We start from the raw sequence: 19,118 nt of genomic DNA, 5'->3' as shown, positions 1-19,118 counted from the left end.
CATATTAGTTTGCATAAGGCAGCGTGACATACAGACACAGATAGTTATTATTTTCAACAAGTTGCATATCAGAAAATCAAATAAGTTCTTCAAATAGAACAAACATGACTGACCTGAAGAGATTTTCAAAACACACATTATGTCTTAGAGCAAACACACCAGAATCCTCAGAGACAAGGTCCCGTTTTTTTCTAGAAATTTTCAGAAAACATGTAATCAAATTAATAATTTTGTGTTACTTGAAAAAGGAGGTCACTTTTTCCCAACATGAACCAAATATAGAATCTTTTGCCGTATTTTGCTCAGTTTAAATCCATATATTAGAGGATTCATCAGAGGAGGAATGAGCAGAAATTCGATCGAGATGAAGTTTTGAAGGTTTTGAGGTAAATCTCTGGAGCCAAATCGCATGTACATCAAATCAAAAACTATTGTAACAAGGAATGTAATCAAAGAAATTAAATGAGGCACACAGGTCTGCATAAACTTCACCCTGACATTCTCCGACCTGACAGCAGTTTTAACAATGTGCATGTAAGTCCAAATTATGAAAAAGCCATGAGAAACATAGATAACAATTGTAATATAGGCAACTATGTTGTTTGAAAAGGTGTCAGCTTCAGAGCAAGAAAGTTTAACAATTACCCAGTTCACACAAAATATTTTCTGCATGTTTGAACTACATAACTTGAGTCTGGATGTTAGAAAAACATTGATGGAGAAAATACAGAGAGGAGTTAACCAGGAGAAACATACCAGCTGAGAAAGCCTCCTCTTAGACATCTGAGAGTGGTAGTGCAGCGGGCGACATATAGCCAGATACCTGTCATAGGCCATAACTGCCAGAATGGACAGATCACAGCAAGCAAAGGAGTACATGATGAAAGCCTGGAAGAGGCATCCTTCATAGACGATTTCTGGAGAAGGTGACAGCAGATCTAGCAGGAATTTGGGGTAGAAACCTGTGGTTCCATAAAGTCCATTAACACAAAAACTGCACAATAAGATGTACATAGGTTCATGAAGGTTTTCATCTAACGCAATAATAATGATGAGAGAGACATTGAAGAACAAAATAGCACAGTAATATAATAACGTCAAAGAGAAGAGTGCTACTCGGTAATTAAGCGTCTCATTTAACCCAGACAGGGTGAAGATTCTTACAAAAGAAACATTTTCCATGATTAACGAACAGATCAGACACCTCACTTCAAATCCTACTTCCCCTGTGTCAGTGCCTCAGTGACAGGACAGATGGCTTAAAGAGCTGGAGTTCCATCCCTACAGGGTCTGCCCTCTCTCTATACCATCTAACAACAACAGGGAGACACATGGGAATAAGAGTGTTTGTTCATCCAGTGAAGGTGAAATGAACTTTTTCTTGTTGTGTATGTAGATAGACACACATAGACTTTGTTTGTGTAACTGTAATAATTGTCATTACATTTGGCAACAACCGTTGTAGTCTTCTTCAGACACTTGATAGCATCTGACCAAGTGACCCATCATTGTTACACACTGCCAGTCTCCTGTCTGAGGTTAAACATATAAGGAGTAAATAATATGTCTCTTGAACCTGCATTCTACCAAACTTCTCACTTCATCTGTTTCCTCAGTTCATGTTTTCCTTTTTAGTTGACAGTCTGGATTAACAAATCAGACAGGTCCTGCACTGTCAGATCTGAACCCTTACGGCTCACTGACTTTCTGCATCATGTCCCATGACCCTGTTGTTGTCAGGCCCATTGATACACAAATTGCACATGCAGAAAGATGAGTACATTTTTTTCCACAGTTATTGTCATAATAGCTAAATTTACCAGCCAAATAGTTGACACAATGACAAAGATATTGAAATCAAATATATATTAGAATATATTATGTATCATATTTACCAGACTTTGGTAAATATAGTATACAACTCTGAATGTTGTTTTTTGCATAAATCTCACATTGTCTTATCCTGAAAGGAAACTGGTTAAACGTCTGAGGCATTGCTTTGCAATCCCTCATGGTTTTTCTTTGTGCTGATATCTCATGGCTTTGGTCAAAAATCTGACTTTTTACTACAAATACACTTTTGAATTCGGATTCTTATTTGCCTCAGTTTGAATCCATACATGAGGGGGTTAACGATAGGAGGAATCAAGACAAACACTATTGCCATGAAATTCTGGACATTTTGTGATAATTGTTTTGAGCCAAATCGCATGTACAACAAATCAAAAAGCAAACATGCAACAACAACAATTAAAGACACGAGATGTGGTAAACATGTCTGCATAAACTTACTCCTACTCTCTTCGGATCTAAGGCACGTTTTGATGAGGCAAACATAAGACCAAATAACAAACAGGAAAGGGCAAAAGTAAAAAGTATAATTAAAAGCTGGAATAATCGATTTTGCAATAGAAGCAGAACAAGCAAGATTAGAGATTAACAAATTAACACAGTAGATCTTTGGTATGTGGGAGCCACATAACCTTGGATTTGCTATTGTATTGTGCTCATGAACAGCATGTAAAAGGGAACAAACCACCCAAAAAACACAAAAATACAAACTCTTTGCGTAGTCATCAGAGCATGGTATATCAGGGGTCGACATATAGCCACATACCTGTCATAGGCCATCAGAACTAGAAAAGAGAAATCAGCACAAGCTGAGGAGTGCATGTGGGTGGGAATTGTTGGCCATCTGGATTGTACACTGATGACTGAAATGTGCTTTTGTGACCCCATGATGGCAGACAAAGTGTCCATGAATGAAGCTAACATAAATATGCAATATAATATATATTGTTTTAATGCGTGATAAATAATATAAAGATGTATTTGGACCATCTTTATGATAATAACCCTTTTCCCTCATATTCCCTATTTTCCCTCCCACCTGCTGCTCGAGGAAATACTAGGCCATCCTATTCTGTGTCTACGTGATGTATTCATACTCCGCCATGGCAAAAATACCCAGTGGAACTGTAAAAATGGGACTTCAAACTGCCATATTTGGGTTTCATCTTACATTGAAATGTAAAACAATGACCAGGGCCGTATTTCTGGCAATCTGGCGTATCGCAATGACAAAGTGGGATGAGGAATTCTTCTCACAGGAAGAAATGTGGAGGAAAAAAATCTGACCTTTATCTCATTTCTTCTCTCCTGCTGTCTATGTGCACATATTAAGTATATTAATGCAATCAAGTTTTCAATACAGCTTCACCTTTAACTTCTCATGTTGTTGTCAGTCATCTGAAAAAGGCTTAAAGATGTCAGTCAGCTGGCTTTTTCTACACTGCTGCCGGACGCTGCAAAAACTTGGAGCATTAATCCATAAAGTGGAAACTCAGAGGGGGATGGCAGGACATCTTCCCTCTGCTGTCTTTCCGTGGAGTCAGAAAAGTCTGAGAATGAACTGTCACGAAGGCACGTGCTTTGCTTCTTGGTCGTATTACGGACTCACAAATGCACATGCTGTATTTCGTACTTCACAATTGTCATTTTGAGGCACACTTATAATACAAATTGACGGAGCATACGAATTGCTGAATGTCCGTTGCGAAATCTGGGCGTTGAATTTTGAGACTGATCTGACGTCGCAGGTCAACCAACGTCACCATTAGCTGATAAAGCTGTCAATCAAATGTATGTTTCCGACTGACATATTCATCAGCCAATCAGGTGTGTCTGCTTTCAGCCAATTGCATAGAGAGACTTAATCAACCTCACCCTGTCAGTGACATTTATGACTATACATGGAAATCATGCAATGTCATTGAATTAGTTGAAGCGCCATTCTTAGCGTAAACATTAAATCAAATCTGATTTATTTGTATAGCGCCAAATCATAACAAAGTTACATCAAGGCACAAACAAACTAAACTAAGTGACCGGATGTTACATGCCGCCTTTGCAAACATGTTGTTTACTGTTGCCATAACGACGACGGTCGCCAACGGTTTACGTGTGGAGAAATGTAAGGCGCTATATGATTGGCTGAAAGCAAACAAACCTGATTGGCTGATCAGTCTCAAAATTCAACGTACACATTTCGTAAATGCAAATTCCGCAAATCGTATGCTTCGTGAATTTATACAAGTTTGCCTCAAAATTACATTTGTGAGTCCGACATACGACTACGGAACAGCGGAATTCGACCAAGAAGCAAAGCACGTGCCTTCGTGAGAGTTCATTCTCTGTCAGACTTTTCTGACTCCATGTCTTTAACACATCATGGAATGTCTGGCTCCGTTTGGTTATCCCTCTGCTTCCTTTAGCAGGGCTCTCAAGTCTCACCTATTTGGCGTGAGACACACGCATTTCCACAAGTGATTTCTCACGCAGAGAAATGACCACGGTGAAGTTCGATCACTAATTTTGTGTAACAGTGGAACAGGTGGAGTTCGGAAGCGACATACCACGCGCCAGCCAATCAAGTAAAGAGCGTATCTACCGAACAGCCAATCAAAAAATAGTATGTAGCTGTATCCGGGTGAGATTTTCATATCCCGCGACTACGCTACAGAAGATCCTATGAGAAATGGGAGCCACCAACCCCCGTGCTGAAGGCCTCAAAACAAGCCACAAACACTTACAATAAACAACATACACACACAAACAAACGTGCACTAAAATGCTGAATTCAATAAATATTTTCATTTGTATGAATTTATGCGTCATTTCTCAGACCTCCATCCCCACCTCAACCAAATCCGAATTTCACTCTGAACTCACTTCCAAACTTGAGAGCTCTGCTTTAGTAATATTGATACATGTAATGAAAGTTTATTTGCTGTGATGGAGCTGAGGCTCAGTGCCTTTAAACACTAACACTGTAAAGTGGTGTAGCCCGAAGCTCCTAGTTAGCACCTACATTCGCTCCGGTCAAACACCTGCTTTATATCCAGCCACCTCTAAAATATGGTCTCTCAATGCTTTGGGCACCACATTATCTTAAAAGAGTAGAATACTGCCCAAAGGAGAACATCCCCCTCATCGCATGGCGTTCATCTTACTAGTGAAAAAATATGATCACTCAGTCCGCCCCATCGTTACAAACCAACTAAAAAATATCTCACAACCATAAAGTCCATTGTCAACAGGACCTGCACACAAAACTGAGTCAATCAAAATCTCCCACTTTGTACAGCCCTTTCATCAAATCCAGCAGTGGCAGGTGCAATGTGATGCCCCTATATTGGTGCAATAAAAAATAAAATGTGGTTTTATTTTTAGATGCATATATGCACACATCTCTGTCAGCTAACACTTAAAAAATCCGCCCACTCACACACACATGCACGCACGAGCACACACATACAATAAAAATTGATTTTTCATTGTTTTTTCTACACACTTGTAATCCCACAAACTGAATGCTCACATCAACAGAAAATAGGCTATTAAATTTCAAGTACACTTTTCCTGAAACTTTTCAATATCCTGTAGTTTCACTCAATAACAGGAAACACTTGCCATTCAAAGGAATTAATATAGTTCAACATAAAAATGCATATTCATAAGTTGAATCTTTCTCAGAAGGTTAACGGTTCAGGTATTTCTAATCTTGTGTTCTAATGGGCTGCATTATATTATACAGTTATTTTGTGTACACTTTATTAATGTTTGTAATTCAAATTTTAATTGATTGCAAAACTTTTCTGTCTGCTACAACTAATCTGCACAAGAAAAAGGCCACAACATCTTGTCTGCACATACAGAAACTCCTTCTGCTGTACTTGGTGTACTGTATCATAAAGCCAGTCAAAGCTGCCTGTTGACCAGTTTTCTACACACACTTATTCTGTTCCAGCTCATGGGGACCTATGAAGGGTATTAAGGTGATTATTAAAATTAAGTACCAGCTAGATGCTGGAAAGAATGTGCTGAACAGTAGCTAAGTGTCAGAGTGACTCTGCTTCACATGGATTACAGTGATAGCACATATGAAAGCATCAAACACAACAAAAAGAAAGTATGTGAAAACGAGACTTGCATGAGTAAAAACCAGTTTAGCGCAATCATGGTGACCTATGACATTTGGCCACCAATTTATTCAAGTGTGAGATTTATAAGAACATATTAGTTTGCATAAGGCAGCGTGACATACAGACACAGATAGTTATTATTTTCAACAAGTTGCACACCAGAAAATCAAATAAGTTCCTCAAATAGAACAAACATGACTGACCTGAAGAGATTTTCAAAACACACATTATGTCTCAGAGAAAACACACCAGAATCCTCAGAGACAAGCTCCTGACATTAGTTGAAATCTTCAGAATTTTTTTTTTAACAAATAAATAATTTTGTGTCACTTGAAAAAGGAGGTCACTTTTTCCCAACATGAACCAAATATAGAATCTTTTGCCGTATTTTGCTCAGTTTAAATCCATATATTAGAGGATTCATCAGAGGAGGAATGAGCAGAAATTCGATCGAGATGAAGTTTTGAAGGTTTTGAGGTAAATCTCTGGAGCCAAATCGCATGTGCATAAAATAAAACAGTATTGTAACAAGGAATACAATCAAAGAAATTAAATGAGGCACACAGGTCTGCATAAACTTCACCCTGACATTCTCCGACCTGACAGCAGTTTTAACAATGTGCATGTAAGTCCAAATTATGAAAAAGCCATGAGAAACATAGATAACAATTGTAATATAGGCAGCTATGTTGTTTGAAAAGGTGTCAGCTTCAGAGCAAGCAAGTTTAACAATTACCCAGTTCACACAAAATATTTTCTGCATGTTTGAACTACATAACTTGAGTCTGGATGTTAGAAAAACATTGATGGAGTGGATACAGAGAGGAGTTAACCAGGAGAAACATACCAGCTGAGACAGCCTCCTCTTAGACATCTGAGAGTGGTAGTGCAGCGGGCGACATATAGCCAGATACCTGTCATAGGCCATAACTGCCAGAATGGACAGATCACAGCAAGCAAAGGAGTACAGGATGAAAGCCTGGAAGAGGCATCCTTCATAGACGATTTCTGGAGAAGGTGACAGCAGATCTAGCAGGAATTTGGGGTAGAAACCTGTGGTTCCATAAAGTCCATTAACACAAACACTGCACAATAAGATGTACATAGGTTCATGAAGGTTTTCATCTAATGCAATAATAATGATGAGAGAGACATTGAAGAACAAAATAGCACAGTAATATAATAACGTCAAAGAGAAGAGTGCTACTCGGTAATTAAGCGTCTCATTTAACCCGGACAGGGTGAAGATTCTTACAAAAGAAACATTTTCCATGATTAACGAACAGATCAGACACCTCACTTCAAATCCTACTTCCCCTGTGTCAGTGCCTCAGTGACAGGACAGATGGCTTAAAGAGCTGGAGTTCCATCCCTACAGGGTCTGCCCTCTCTCTATACCATCTAACAACAACAGGGAGACACATGGGAATAAGAGTGTTTGTTCATCCAGTGAAGGTGAAATGAACTTTTTCTTGTTTATGTAGATAGACACACATAGACTTTGTTTGTGTAACTGTAATAATTGTCATTACATTTGGCAACAACCGTTGTAGTCTTCTTCAGACACTTGATAGCATCTGACCAAGTGACCCATCATTGTTACACACTGCCAGTCTCCTGTCTGAGGTTAAACATATAAGGAGTAAATAATATGTCTCTTGAAGCTGCATTCTACCAAACTTCTCACTTCATCTGTTTCCTCAGTTCATGTTTTCCTTTTTAGTTGACAGTCTGGATTAACAAATCAGACAGGTCCTGCACTGTCAGATCTGAACCCTTACGGCTCACTGCCTTTCTGCATCATGTCCCATCATATGACTTTATCACAGCTGGACTATAAACGGTGTAGAAACTGTTCAAAGAAAGCGACAAAGGGCTCAAATATTTCTATCACCATGTTTTCAGTTTTTCCTCTCCGACACTCCCTTCACTGTACTTCACATACTTCCCCTCTTGAACATATGTGTTTGGTGTTGAGCCCAAATAACACAACTTGAGTCTCAGCAGTCCATATATTTCAAATGACAAATACAGTGTACAATATTGGTTGAAAAATTTTCATCTGCAATTGTCATTGTTATACTATACCACATTTTCCCATCTATGTAGTGAAAAGGAATGATTTGACACGGAGCTTTTTCATAGGTCAAACATTGGGAGCAAATTTATTGTAAAAAGTGACATTTCCATCGAACATTTCAGTAATGCCATCCACCTTAATGTTTTTTTGTGCAAGTTGCATATCAGAAAATCAAATAAGTTCTTCAAATAGAACAAACATGACTGAGCTGAAGAGATTTTCAAAACACACATTATGTCTTAGAGCAAACACACCAGAATCCTCAGAGACAAGGTCCCGTTTTTTTCTAGAAATTTTCAGAAACATGTAATCAAATTAATAATTTTGTGTTACTTGAAAAAGGAGGTCACTTTTTCCCAACATGAACCAAATATAGAATCTTTTGCCGTATTTTGCTCAGTTTAAATCCATATATTAGAGGATTCATCAGAGGAGGAATGAGCAGAAATTCGATCGAGATGAAGTTTTGAAGGTTTTGAGGTAAATCTCTGGAGCCAAATCGCATGTACATCAAATCAAAAACTATTGTAACAAGGAATGTAATCAAAGAAATTAAATGAGGCACACAGGTCTGCATAAACTTCACCCTGACATTCTCCGACCTGACAGCAGTTTTAACAATGTGCATGTAAGTCCAAATTATGAATAAGCCATGAGAAACATAGATAACAATTGAAATATAGGCAGCTATGTTGTTTGAAAAGGTGTCAGCTTCAGAGCAAGCAAGTTTAACAATTGCCCAGTTCACACAAAATATTTTCTGCATGTTTGAACTACATAACTTGAGTCTGGATGTTAGAAAAACATTGATGGAGAGGATACAGAGAGGAGTTAACCAGGAGAAACATACCAGCTGAGACAGCCTCCTCTTAGACATCTGAGAGTGGTAGTGCAGCGGGCGACATATAGCCAGATACCTGTCATAGGCCATAACTGCCAGAATGGACAGATCACAGCAAGCAAAGGAGTACATGATGAAAATCTGGAAGAGGCATCCTTCATAGACGATTTCTGGAGAAGGTGACAGCAGATCTAGCAGGAATTTGGGGTAGAAACCTGTGGTTCCATAAAGTCCATTAACACAAAAACTACACAATAGGATGTACATAGGTTCATGAAGGTTTTCATCTAATGCAATAATAATGATGAGGGAGACATTGAAGAACAAAATAGCACAGTAATATAATAACGTCAAAGAGAAGAGTGCTACTCTGTAATTAAGCGTCTCATTTAACCCGGACAGGGTGAAGATTCTTACAAAAGAAACATTTTCCATGATTAACGAACAGATCAGACACCTCACTTCAAATCCTACTTCCCCTGTGTCAGTGCCTCAGTGACAGGACAGATGGCTTAAAGAGCTGGAGTTCCATCCCTACAGGGTCTGCCCTCTCTCTATACCATCTAACAACAACAGGGAGACACATGGGAATAAGAGTGTTTGTTCATCCAGTGAAGGTGAAATGAACTTTTTCTTGTTGTGTATGTAGATAGACACACATAGACTTTGTTTGTGTAACTGTAATAATTGTCATTACATTTGGCAACAACCGTTGTAGTCTTCTTCAGTCACTTGATAGCATCTGACCAAGTGACCCATCATTGTTACACACTGCCAGTCTCCTGTCTGAGGTTAAACATATAAGGAGTAAATAATATGTCTCTTGAAGCTGCATTCTACCAAACTTCTCACTTCATCTGTTTCCTCAGTTCATGTTTTCCTTTTTAGTTGACAGTCTGGATTAACAAATCAGACAGGTCCTGCACTGTCAGATCTGAACCCTTACGGCTCACTGCCTTTCTGCATCATGTCCCATCATATGACTTTATCACAGCTGGACTATAAACGGTGTAGAAACTGTTCAAAGAAAGCGACAAAGGGCTCAAATATTTCTATCATCATGTTTTCAGTTTTTCCTCTCCGACACTCCCTCCACTGTACTTCACATACTTCCCCTCTTGAACATATGTGTTTGGTGTTGAGCCCAAATAACACAACTTGAGTCTCAGCAGTCCATGTATTTCAAATGACAAATACAGTGTACAATATTGGTTGAAATATTTTCATCTGCAACTGTCATTGTTATACTATACCACATTTTCCCATCTATGTAGTGAAAAGGAATGATTTGACACAGAGCTTTTTCATAGGTCAAACATTGGGAGCAAATTTATTGTAAAAAGTGACATTTCCATCGAACATCTCAGTAATGCCATCCACCTTAATGTTTTTTTGTGGCAACCAAAAGCTCCAGTCCAAAAGTCTGGTTTTCCAAGTCCCTCACACTATTGTTAATTCAGAAGATGAATTTAAGTGTAAGATTTATAAGAACATATTAGTTTGCATAAGGCAGCGTGACATACAGACACAGATAGTTATTATTTTCAACAAGTTGCATATCAGAAAATCAAATAAGTTCCTCAAATAGAACAAACATGACTGACCTGAAGAGATTTTCAAAACACACATTATGTCTTAGAGCAAACACACCAGAATCCTCAGAGACAAGGTCCCGTTTTTTTTCTAGAAATTTTCAGAAAACATGTAATCAAATTAATAATTTTGTGTTACTTGAAAAAGGAGGTCACTTTTTCCCAACATGAACCAAATATAGAATCTTTTGCCGTATTTTGCTCAGTTTAAATCCATATATTAGAGGATTCATCAGAGGAGGAATGAGCAGAAATTCGATCGAGATGAAGTTTTGAAGGTTTTGAGGTAAATCTCTGGAGCCAAATCGCATGTACATCAAATCAAAAAGTATGGTAACAATAAATGTAATCAAAGAAATTAAATGAGGCACACAGGTCTGCATAAACTTCACCCTGACATTCTCCGACCTGACAGCAGTTTTAACAATGTGCATGTAAGTCCAAATTATGAATAAGCCATGAGAGAAATAGATAACAATTGTAATATAGGCAGCTATGTTGTTTGAAAAGGTGTCAGCTTCAGAGCAAGCAAGTTTAACAATTGCCCAGTTCACACAAAATATTTTCTGCATGTTTGAACTACATAACTTGAGTCTGGATGTTAGAAAAACATTGATGGAGTGGATACAGAGAGGAGTTAACCAGGAGAAACATACCAGCTGAGACAGCCTCCTCTTAGACATCTGAGAGTGGTAGTGCAGCGGGCGACATATAGCCAGATACCTGTCATAGGCCATAACTGCCAGAATGGACAGATCACAGCAAGCAAAGGAGTACAGGATGAAAGCCTGGAAGAGGCATCCTTCATAGACGATTTCTGGAGAAGGTGACAGCAGATCTAGCAGGAATTTGGGGTAGAATCCTGTGGTTCCATAAAGTCCATTAACACAAACACTACACAATAAGATGTACATAGGTTCATGAAGGTTTTCATCTAACGCAATAATAATGATGAGAGAGACATTGAAGAACAAAATAGCACAGTAATATAATAACGTCAAAGAGAAGAGTGCTACTCGGTAATTAAGCGTCTCATTTAACCCGGACAGGGTGAAGATTCTTACAAAAGAAACATTTTCCATGATTAACGAACAGATCAGACACCTCACTTCAAATCCTACTTCCCCTGTGTCAGTGCCTCAGTGACAGGACAGATGGCTTAAAGAGCTGGAGTTCCATCCCTACAGGGTCTGCCCTCTCTCTATACCATCTAACAACAACAGGGAGACACATGGGAATAAGAGTGTTTGTTCATCCAGTGAAGGTGAAATGAACTTTTTCTTGTTTATGTAGATAGACACACATAGACTTTGTTTGTGTAACTGTAATAATCATGATTACATTTGGCAACAACCGTTGTAGTCTTCTTCAGTCACTTGATAGCATCTGACCAAGTGATCCATCATTGTTACACACTGCCAGTCTCCTGTCTGAGGTTAAACATATAAGGAGTAAATAATATGTCTCTTGAACCTGCATTCTACCAAACTTCTCACTTCATCTGTTTCCTCAGTTCATGTTTTCCTTTTTAGTTGACAGTTTGGATTAACAAATCAGACAGGTCCTGCACTGTCAGATCTGAACCCTTACGGCTCACTGCCTTTCTGCATCATATCCCATCATATGACTTTATCACAGCTGGACTATAAACGGTGTAGAAACTGTTCAAAGAAAGCGACAAAGGGCTCAAATATTTCTATCATCATGTTTTCAGTTTTTCTTTTTTGAAGAACTGAGGATATACCTGGAAATCTCAGTTATGGTAGATCAGAATTTATTGATCAAAGATAATGGTACACATTTTGTGTTTGCATGAATGTGCATCGTAGTTGATTTTAATGAATGGAGGGATTAATAATGCCTCAGAAATTCATTGAAATACAGATGCAGATAACAAATTTGAGTTTTATTACATTTACAATATTTCACAAAGCAAACACAACTTACACAGAACAGTCTGATAAGTACAGCACAAAGCCTTATTAAATTTAGCATGACAGATGATATCAGCGAAAGAAGAATTTTGGTTCAACACCTGTTGTTGTCAGGCCCATTGATACACAGATTGCACATGCAGAAAGATGAGTACATTTTTTCCACATAGTAGACACAATGACAAAGATATTGAAATCAAATATGTATTAGAATATATTATGTATCATATTTACCAGACTTTGGTAAATATAGTATCCAACTCTGAATGTTGTTTTTTGCATAAATCTCACATTGTCTTATCCTGAAAGGAAACTGGTTAAACGTCTGAGGCATTGCTTTGCAATCCCTCATGGTTTTTCTTTGTGCTGATATCTCATGGCTTTGGTCAAAAATCTGACTTTTTACTACAAATACACTTTTGAATTCGGATTCTTATTTGCCTCAGTTTGAATCCATACATGAGGGGGTTAACGATAGGAGGAATCAAGACAAACACTATTGCCATGAAATTCTGGACATTTTGTGATAATTGTTTTGAGCCAAATCGCATGTACAACAAATCAAAAAGCAAACATGCAACAACAACAATTAAAGACACGAGATGTGGTAAACATGTCTGCATAAACTTACTCCTACTCTCTTCGGATCTAAGGCACATTTTGATGAGGCAAACATAAGACCAAATAACAAACAGGAAATGGCAAAAGTAAAAAGTATAATTAAAAGCTGGAATAATCGTTTTTGCAATAGAAGCAGAACAAGCAAGATTAGAGATTAACAAATTAACACAGTAGATCTTTGGTATGTGTGAGCCACATAACCTTGGATTTACTGTTGTTATTGTGCCCATGAACAGCATGTAAAAGGGAACAAACCACCCAAAAAACACAAAAATACAAACTCTTTGCGTAGTCATCAGAGCGTGGTATATCAGGGGTCGACATATAGCCACATACCTGTCATAGGCCATCAGAACTAGAAAAGAGAAATCAGCACAAGCTGAGGAGTGCAACACAAAACCCTGCAGAAGACACCCAGCATAGGAGATGACATAAGAACCAGACAGAAGATCACCGATGAATTTAGGATAAAAACCTGATGTCCCATAGAGTCCATTGATGCACAGATTACAGAGCAAGATGTACATGGGCTCATGAAGGTTTCTATTTATTATGATCGTCATAATAATGGTCACATTTACCAGCCAAATAACAAAGTAACACAATAAAGTGAGAGCAAGAACAGTGAGTCTTAAGTTTGCTGTGCCATTGAACCCCGACAGAGTAAACATTGTAATTACTGACACATTCCCCATAATGAAATGTTTTTCATTACATTGCTGTGCTATTTGATCATTTGGAACTTCAGCATTATGATTATGGATAAAATCTCTGATGGTGGCCTCTGGCAGTTTGAACAAATGCAACGCTCCTAATAAAAGCCTCCTTCACCCCTCCTACTGAAGACCAGGGTGATGAGGAAAAAAGGAAAGAAAGATCTCTGCTAATTAACCTCCAAAGACCCGAGCTTTTTATTTTGTATGCAAGTGGATGGAAATTGTTGGCCATCTGGATTGTAAAATGTGATTTTATTTTTAGATGCATATATGCACACATCTCTGTCAGCTAACACTTGTAATCCCACAAACTGAATGCTCACATCAACATAAATAAGGCTATTAAATTTCAAGTACACTTTTCCTGAAACTTTTCAATATCCTGTAGTTTCACTCAATAACAGGAAACACTTTCCATTCAAAGGAATTAATATAGTTCAACAAAAGTTGAAAAGTTGAAAGTTGAATCTTTCTCAGAAGGTTAACGGTTCAGGTATTTCTAATCTTGTGTTCTAATGGGCTGCATTATATTATACAGTTATTTTGTGTACACTTTATTAATGTTTGTAATTCAAATTTTAATTGATTGCAAAACTTTTCTGTCCACTACAACTAATCTGCACAAGAAAAAGGCCACAACATCTTGTCTGCACATACAGAAACTCCTTCTGCTGTACTGGGTGTACTGTATCATAAAGCCAGTCAAAGCTGCCTGTTGACCAGTTTTCTACACACACTTATTCTGTTCCAGCTCATGGGGACCTATGAAGGGTATTAAGGTGATTATTAAAATTAAGTACCAGCTAGATGCTGGAAAGAATGTGCTGAAAAGTAGCTAAGTGTCAGAGTGAATCTGCTTCACATGGATTACAGTGATAGCACATATGAAAGCATCAAATACAACAAAAAGAAAGTATGTGAAAACGAGACTTGCATGAGTAAAAACCAGTTTAGTGCAATCATGGTGACCTATGACATTTGGCCACCAAGAAAAAAATTTATATATCTGTTCGTCTTTGTCCAAGTAGATACTGGGACACAATTTGTGACTAAAATGTCACGTTCACAAGACTGGGACACAAACAAATGTTATTCATGTGTTTACATACTAAAAGCTGCATTTTTCTATGTGTGAAACCTGTTTGATGATCAAATGTACAGCCTGGATAGCAAAAATTGATCACCTTTCTGTGCACTGGGTTGTGCTTCTGTCAATATATCACACAGTGAAGAATCTGTAACAATGATAAACAACAATTCACTCAGTGACAGTGTGTGACTGTGTGGAGGTTACCAATGATGGGAATAAAAGTGTTAAGAAAACAGGGTTACTTTTTTGTAACAGGTCATTAAACTAATCACTGTTTACCGTTACATTGTTAATACTGTGCTTATGAAACTGACACGCACATCCAAATATCACACAAGATAGAAACCAATTTGTTAATATTGTTTCCTTTTACCTCAAAATGGATCATATTAATCGTTTAACAAAAATATTTATATGATTTAAACCAATAACATGATAGAAATGTTTGGCCATTAGGTTTAGTTTACATATTTCTAAAACAGAGTGAAATACAGAAAGAACATTTTTGTTTCTTCCATCCTTACAGTTACTGAACATGGCATTTGCATCTAATCTATCTAATGACATTGATATTAAGAAATAAATAAAAAAATGTTTGATGTATAAACCCAGTCTTTTGACCTGTTTATTTTAAGTGCACAAATTTTACAAAACTGGTTCGAACTTGGGTCAGATTTAGTCCGTAAATAAGAGGGTTAAGAATAGGTGGTATCATGAGAAATTGAATGGCCATGAAGTTCTTCAAGCTCTGTGGCGCAGACACTGATCCGTACCTGGCGTACATGAGGTCAAACAACAGAGCAATTGTGACATTAAGCAGACAAAGCAAATGTGGCACACATGTCTGCAGAAACTTTTTCTTGCCCTCTTTGGACTTTAAAGCAGATTTTACCACCTGCATATATGAGCACACAATGAAAAGGTCATGGCCAAAGTAGAAAAAAATTATGATAAATCCAACAATATTATTTGCTGTTATTGAATTGCAGGAAAGTTTGAGGATTGACCAGTTCTCGCAGTAAAGTTTCTCTATGTGTGAACCACATAATTTAACTTTAGAAGTCATTACCATTAAAATAGTTTGACAGAGCAAAGGAACAAGTCTGGAGAAACACACCAGCAAAATAACTCTGTGCCTAGTCATCACAGAGTGATACTCCAGTGGTTGACATATCGCCACGTACCGATCATAGGCTATTAGAGTCAGAATAGAAAAATCTGTAGATGCATACGAGTATATAACAAAAGCCTGCAAGAAGCAGCCAGTGTAAGATATAACATGAGCATTGGACAAGAGATCGAACAGGAATTTGGGGTAAAAGGCTGCTGTCCCATAAAGGCTATTAAAGCACAAATTACACAGGAAAATGTACATTGGTCCATGAAGTTTTTCTTCCCGTATGATTGTAACAATAAGAGCAGTATTGACAAGCAAAATCCCACAATAACACAATGAGGTCAAAGAAAAAAGAATAACTCTCTGCTTCGCTGTTGTGTCATTTAGTCCTGATAAGGAAAATTTACTTAAAATTGTTGCATTGACCATTGTGTTGATAATTGTCATACTAAATAGTCTAAATATTTGAACTCTGTCCTCTCTTTGGTTACCGTTTCTTCAGCTGGTGATATGAGAAGAGCAGATATTTAATGGCTGGAGTGAGTCAACACAGGTCCTGCAACAACGCAAACATGAACTTCTTATAGTCTTTGCTGAGCACAGAAGCTCCAATGAGCTGCCAGAATTCACAAGATCACGTGAATGTGTCTAGCCAATTTCAGGAGCTCTGACTTGTATTCATTCCTGCTTTTTACAGTTTGTCTTTTATTGGTCTGCAGGCCTTTCAATTTTGGCATTATTCATCAACTTCCATGTACACATAGTATGAAAATTAGTCCTGAGTTCTTCTTTACCCCTTTAACTGTTTAAACACACAAGCACTCAAAATCACACTCCTGTTTAAGTTGGGTTTGTTTGTTTCATGTACTCTTTCACACGTAAATGCAAAGATCCAGCCACATTTTTTTATTCATTAATGTTTTCAGAAGGAAAAGGGGAGCATAATGTGTTCTTTGATCTATATCTAGAACAGCTGCCGTGCTCAGTGAAGGGCCCTTTGGAGTATTTGAATTGCCAAATATGCACACAGCTGACGACAACTTCTAATATCATGCCACTGCAGGACAGATTATTGTAACTACATGACTGCTGGTGTCAGGTCAGTGGGGGCATCGGCATCCAGACAAATTTGGAGCAGTCAGAAAAAAGGCAATCCAAAATAGATCCGGGGAAATCCAGCTGCCAAAGTGTTTCTGAAGAGTAGCTGCTGGGCCAAGGCTTAAGGTCTGACTGATCTCAGTTAGAGGATTTGTTAGCTGCAGAAGACCCCATTTATTTTCACTACATGGCATGGTAAAAACTGTGCTTATTTATAAATCTATATAAATACAATGTCATTTTATTAATATTTTCTTATGCAGTAGAAAAGTTCAGAATTTGACTGTGCCCTACCACTGTGACTACAATGAGAAAACAATACAACATAAATCATTTACATTTGAATTTGATACATTCAGTGAATGAAAAATATGTTCATGGACATTTTACATATTATACATGTTCTATTGTGCATACAAACACTTACGATTCACTTGCTAGAAAATATACAATTCACACCTGATTATTAGTCAGTGTGATGTGTGCATGAGTCAGGGGTCGGGGATCGAGCCATAGCAGATATGTTTCATTTGCGCCATTAGACTGGGGACTGTCAAAACTTTTGTTTCATGTTCTGTTCAAAAGTAATTTCCACTATTCAATACCAAGATCTGTATAAGGTTAAGATGTTAAGGCGTTTTCACTTGGTCTGTTCAATCATCCACAATGATACAGAAAATGCTGTCGTTGGAACTCAGCAGTTCAAAGCATGCTAAACGAAATCTTAAATTTCTATTCTTCTAATAGTGCAAACAGTAATAATTATAGATTACTGACTCGCAGTAAACAGTCACTGAGGCTCATGTTTAAGCAAAGCTGATTTTTGTACATGTAGAAGGGCTTTTTTTTCCTGTCAAAGTCTAAAGTTGCACGTCAAACGTTTAACTTAGTAATGTTGTTTTTGTGGGGCCTGTGGTGTCCTTCACATCACCATCAACATCGGTGACCTCAGTGGTGGTTACCTCAGTGGAAACCAGGTTTGTACACAGGCCCATCTACGGAGAGCAGTGGTCTCAGAGCAGCAGCAGTAAATTGATGTCCTGGGGATACAAAGATGTAGTGGACTAATGACCCTGAGGCTTAATTATCATGTCTACACATCACCCTGCATCCCTGTCTCCATGACATGGTGTCACAATAAATGGTAGTTGCATCAGCTGCATCATTAGTTACATCATGCTACTATTAACACCTTATTATTGATAACTTATTAAGTAATTATCATATAATACTTTTTGTTCATCTTTGAATGGAGAGAAACTAAATCCATTTTCTTAAATACTAATCCAATAAATGTGTATTATAACAGTGGTATAATGTCATCCATGATTACAGAGAGAGCTTTCAGAAATGTGACATGATAAGCTGATTGCACATCATCAGGCTTGGACTATTAAGTGTTATAAATTGGGGGTAAAAATGTGGACATTTACAGTGAGCATATTGTGTAATGGAAAATATAGATATATAGGTGTTTTGGAGCTTAACGCATTATAAAGACTAAAAACCAGAACATTTCTGCTGCTCTTGTTGGAAAATTCATTCATTCATTCAAAAACTGCCTCTCAAAATTTTATGAGAAAACACTTACAAAGTAATCGAGGGATCAGGGGATCTGTTGGGTCTCTTTAAATAATTTTATAAAGACTTTGGTCTAGACCTCCTCTATATGTAATGTGCCCTGATGTAACTTTGTTATGATTTGGCGCTAGATAAATAAATCTGATTTGATTTGATTTAATATAAAATAAAAAACCTTTGCTGAAGTGAAAATATCTAATCATATGATTAGACTTCTATAAGGTGTAGTATTCTGTTGCAGTAAAGCAACATACGTTTTGGTCTTAGGATAATGAGATACAGCACAATCTTTTTACACAATATTGTGGCCTGGGTGTTACCCAGGTGACCTCTCAAAGCTCAGGCTAATGAAAGCCAAAAAAAAACCATGAGTTTTAGGTGCACAGGTACATACATTATATGAAAGCATTTTATTTTGTCTTTTTTGATTCTTTGTTTGATGTCATTTTGTTTTATTCATGGCT

At 37.6% G+C, this 19,118-nt stretch overlaps 7 protein-coding genes across 7 annotated transcripts; all 7 read right to left on the bottom strand.

Moving 5' to 3' along the window:
• Positions 1-252: 252 nt before the first annotated feature.
• Positions 253-1,182, bottom strand: LOC115062130 (olfactory receptor 10G4-like). Its single transcript, XM_029530750.1, has one exon. It carries the CDS (start codon positions 1,180-1,182, stop codon positions 253-255), a length of 930 nt encoding a protein of 309 aa, XP_029386610.1.
• Positions 1,183-2,047: 865 nt separating this feature from the next.
• On the bottom strand, positions 2,048-2,673 carry LOC115062199 (olfactory receptor 52E8-like). The gene is given in 2 exon segments (XM_029530831.1): positions 2,048-2,505; positions 2,508-2,673. Coding segments are annotated over 2 exon segments (624 nt in total).
• A 3,654-nt stretch (positions 2,674-6,327) lies between these two features.
• Positions 6,328-7,257, bottom strand: LOC115062133 (olfactory receptor 52D1-like). The gene has a single exon (XM_029530752.1). It carries the CDS (start codon positions 7,255-7,257, stop codon positions 6,328-6,330), a length of 930 nt encoding a protein of 309 aa, XP_029386612.1.
• Positions 7,258-8,410: 1,153 nt separating this feature from the next.
• LOC115062047 (olfactory receptor 52D1-like) lies at positions 8,411-9,340 on the bottom strand. The gene has a single exon (XM_029530659.1). It carries the CDS (start codon positions 9,338-9,340, stop codon positions 8,411-8,413), a length of 930 nt encoding a protein of 309 aa, XP_029386519.1.
• A 1,309-nt stretch (positions 9,341-10,649) lies between these two features.
• LOC115062042 (olfactory receptor 52D1-like) lies at positions 10,650-11,579 on the bottom strand. Its single transcript, XM_029530653.1, has one exon. The coding sequence runs from the start codon at positions 11,577-11,579 to the stop codon at positions 10,650-10,652; it is 930 nt and encodes a 309-aa protein (XP_029386513.1).
• A 1,238-nt stretch (positions 11,580-12,817) lies between these two features.
• LOC115062198 (olfactory receptor 4Q2-like) lies at positions 12,818-13,747 on the bottom strand. Its single transcript, XM_029530830.1, has one exon. It carries the CDS (start codon positions 13,745-13,747, stop codon positions 12,818-12,820), a length of 930 nt encoding a protein of 309 aa, XP_029386690.1.
• Positions 13,748-15,316: 1,569 nt separating this feature from the next.
• On the bottom strand, positions 15,317-16,410 carry LOC115062197 (olfactory receptor 1D2-like). Its single transcript, XM_029530829.1, is given in 3 exon segments — positions 15,317-15,331; positions 15,480-15,509; positions 15,511-16,410. Coding segments are annotated over 3 exon segments (939 nt in total). The 5' UTR covers positions 16,405-16,410.
• Positions 16,411-19,118: the final 2,708 nt, after the last annotated feature.

Source organism: Echeneis naucrates, chromosome 21, assembly GCF_900963305.1.
Source record: "Echeneis naucrates chromosome 21, fEcheNa1.1, whole genome shotgun sequence".
NCBI lineage: Eukaryota > Metazoa > Chordata > Actinopteri > Carangiformes > Echeneidae > Echeneis > Echeneis naucrates.
The sequence above is the reverse complement of the archived record's forward strand: the minus strand, read 5'-3'. Positions and strand labels throughout refer to the sequence as shown.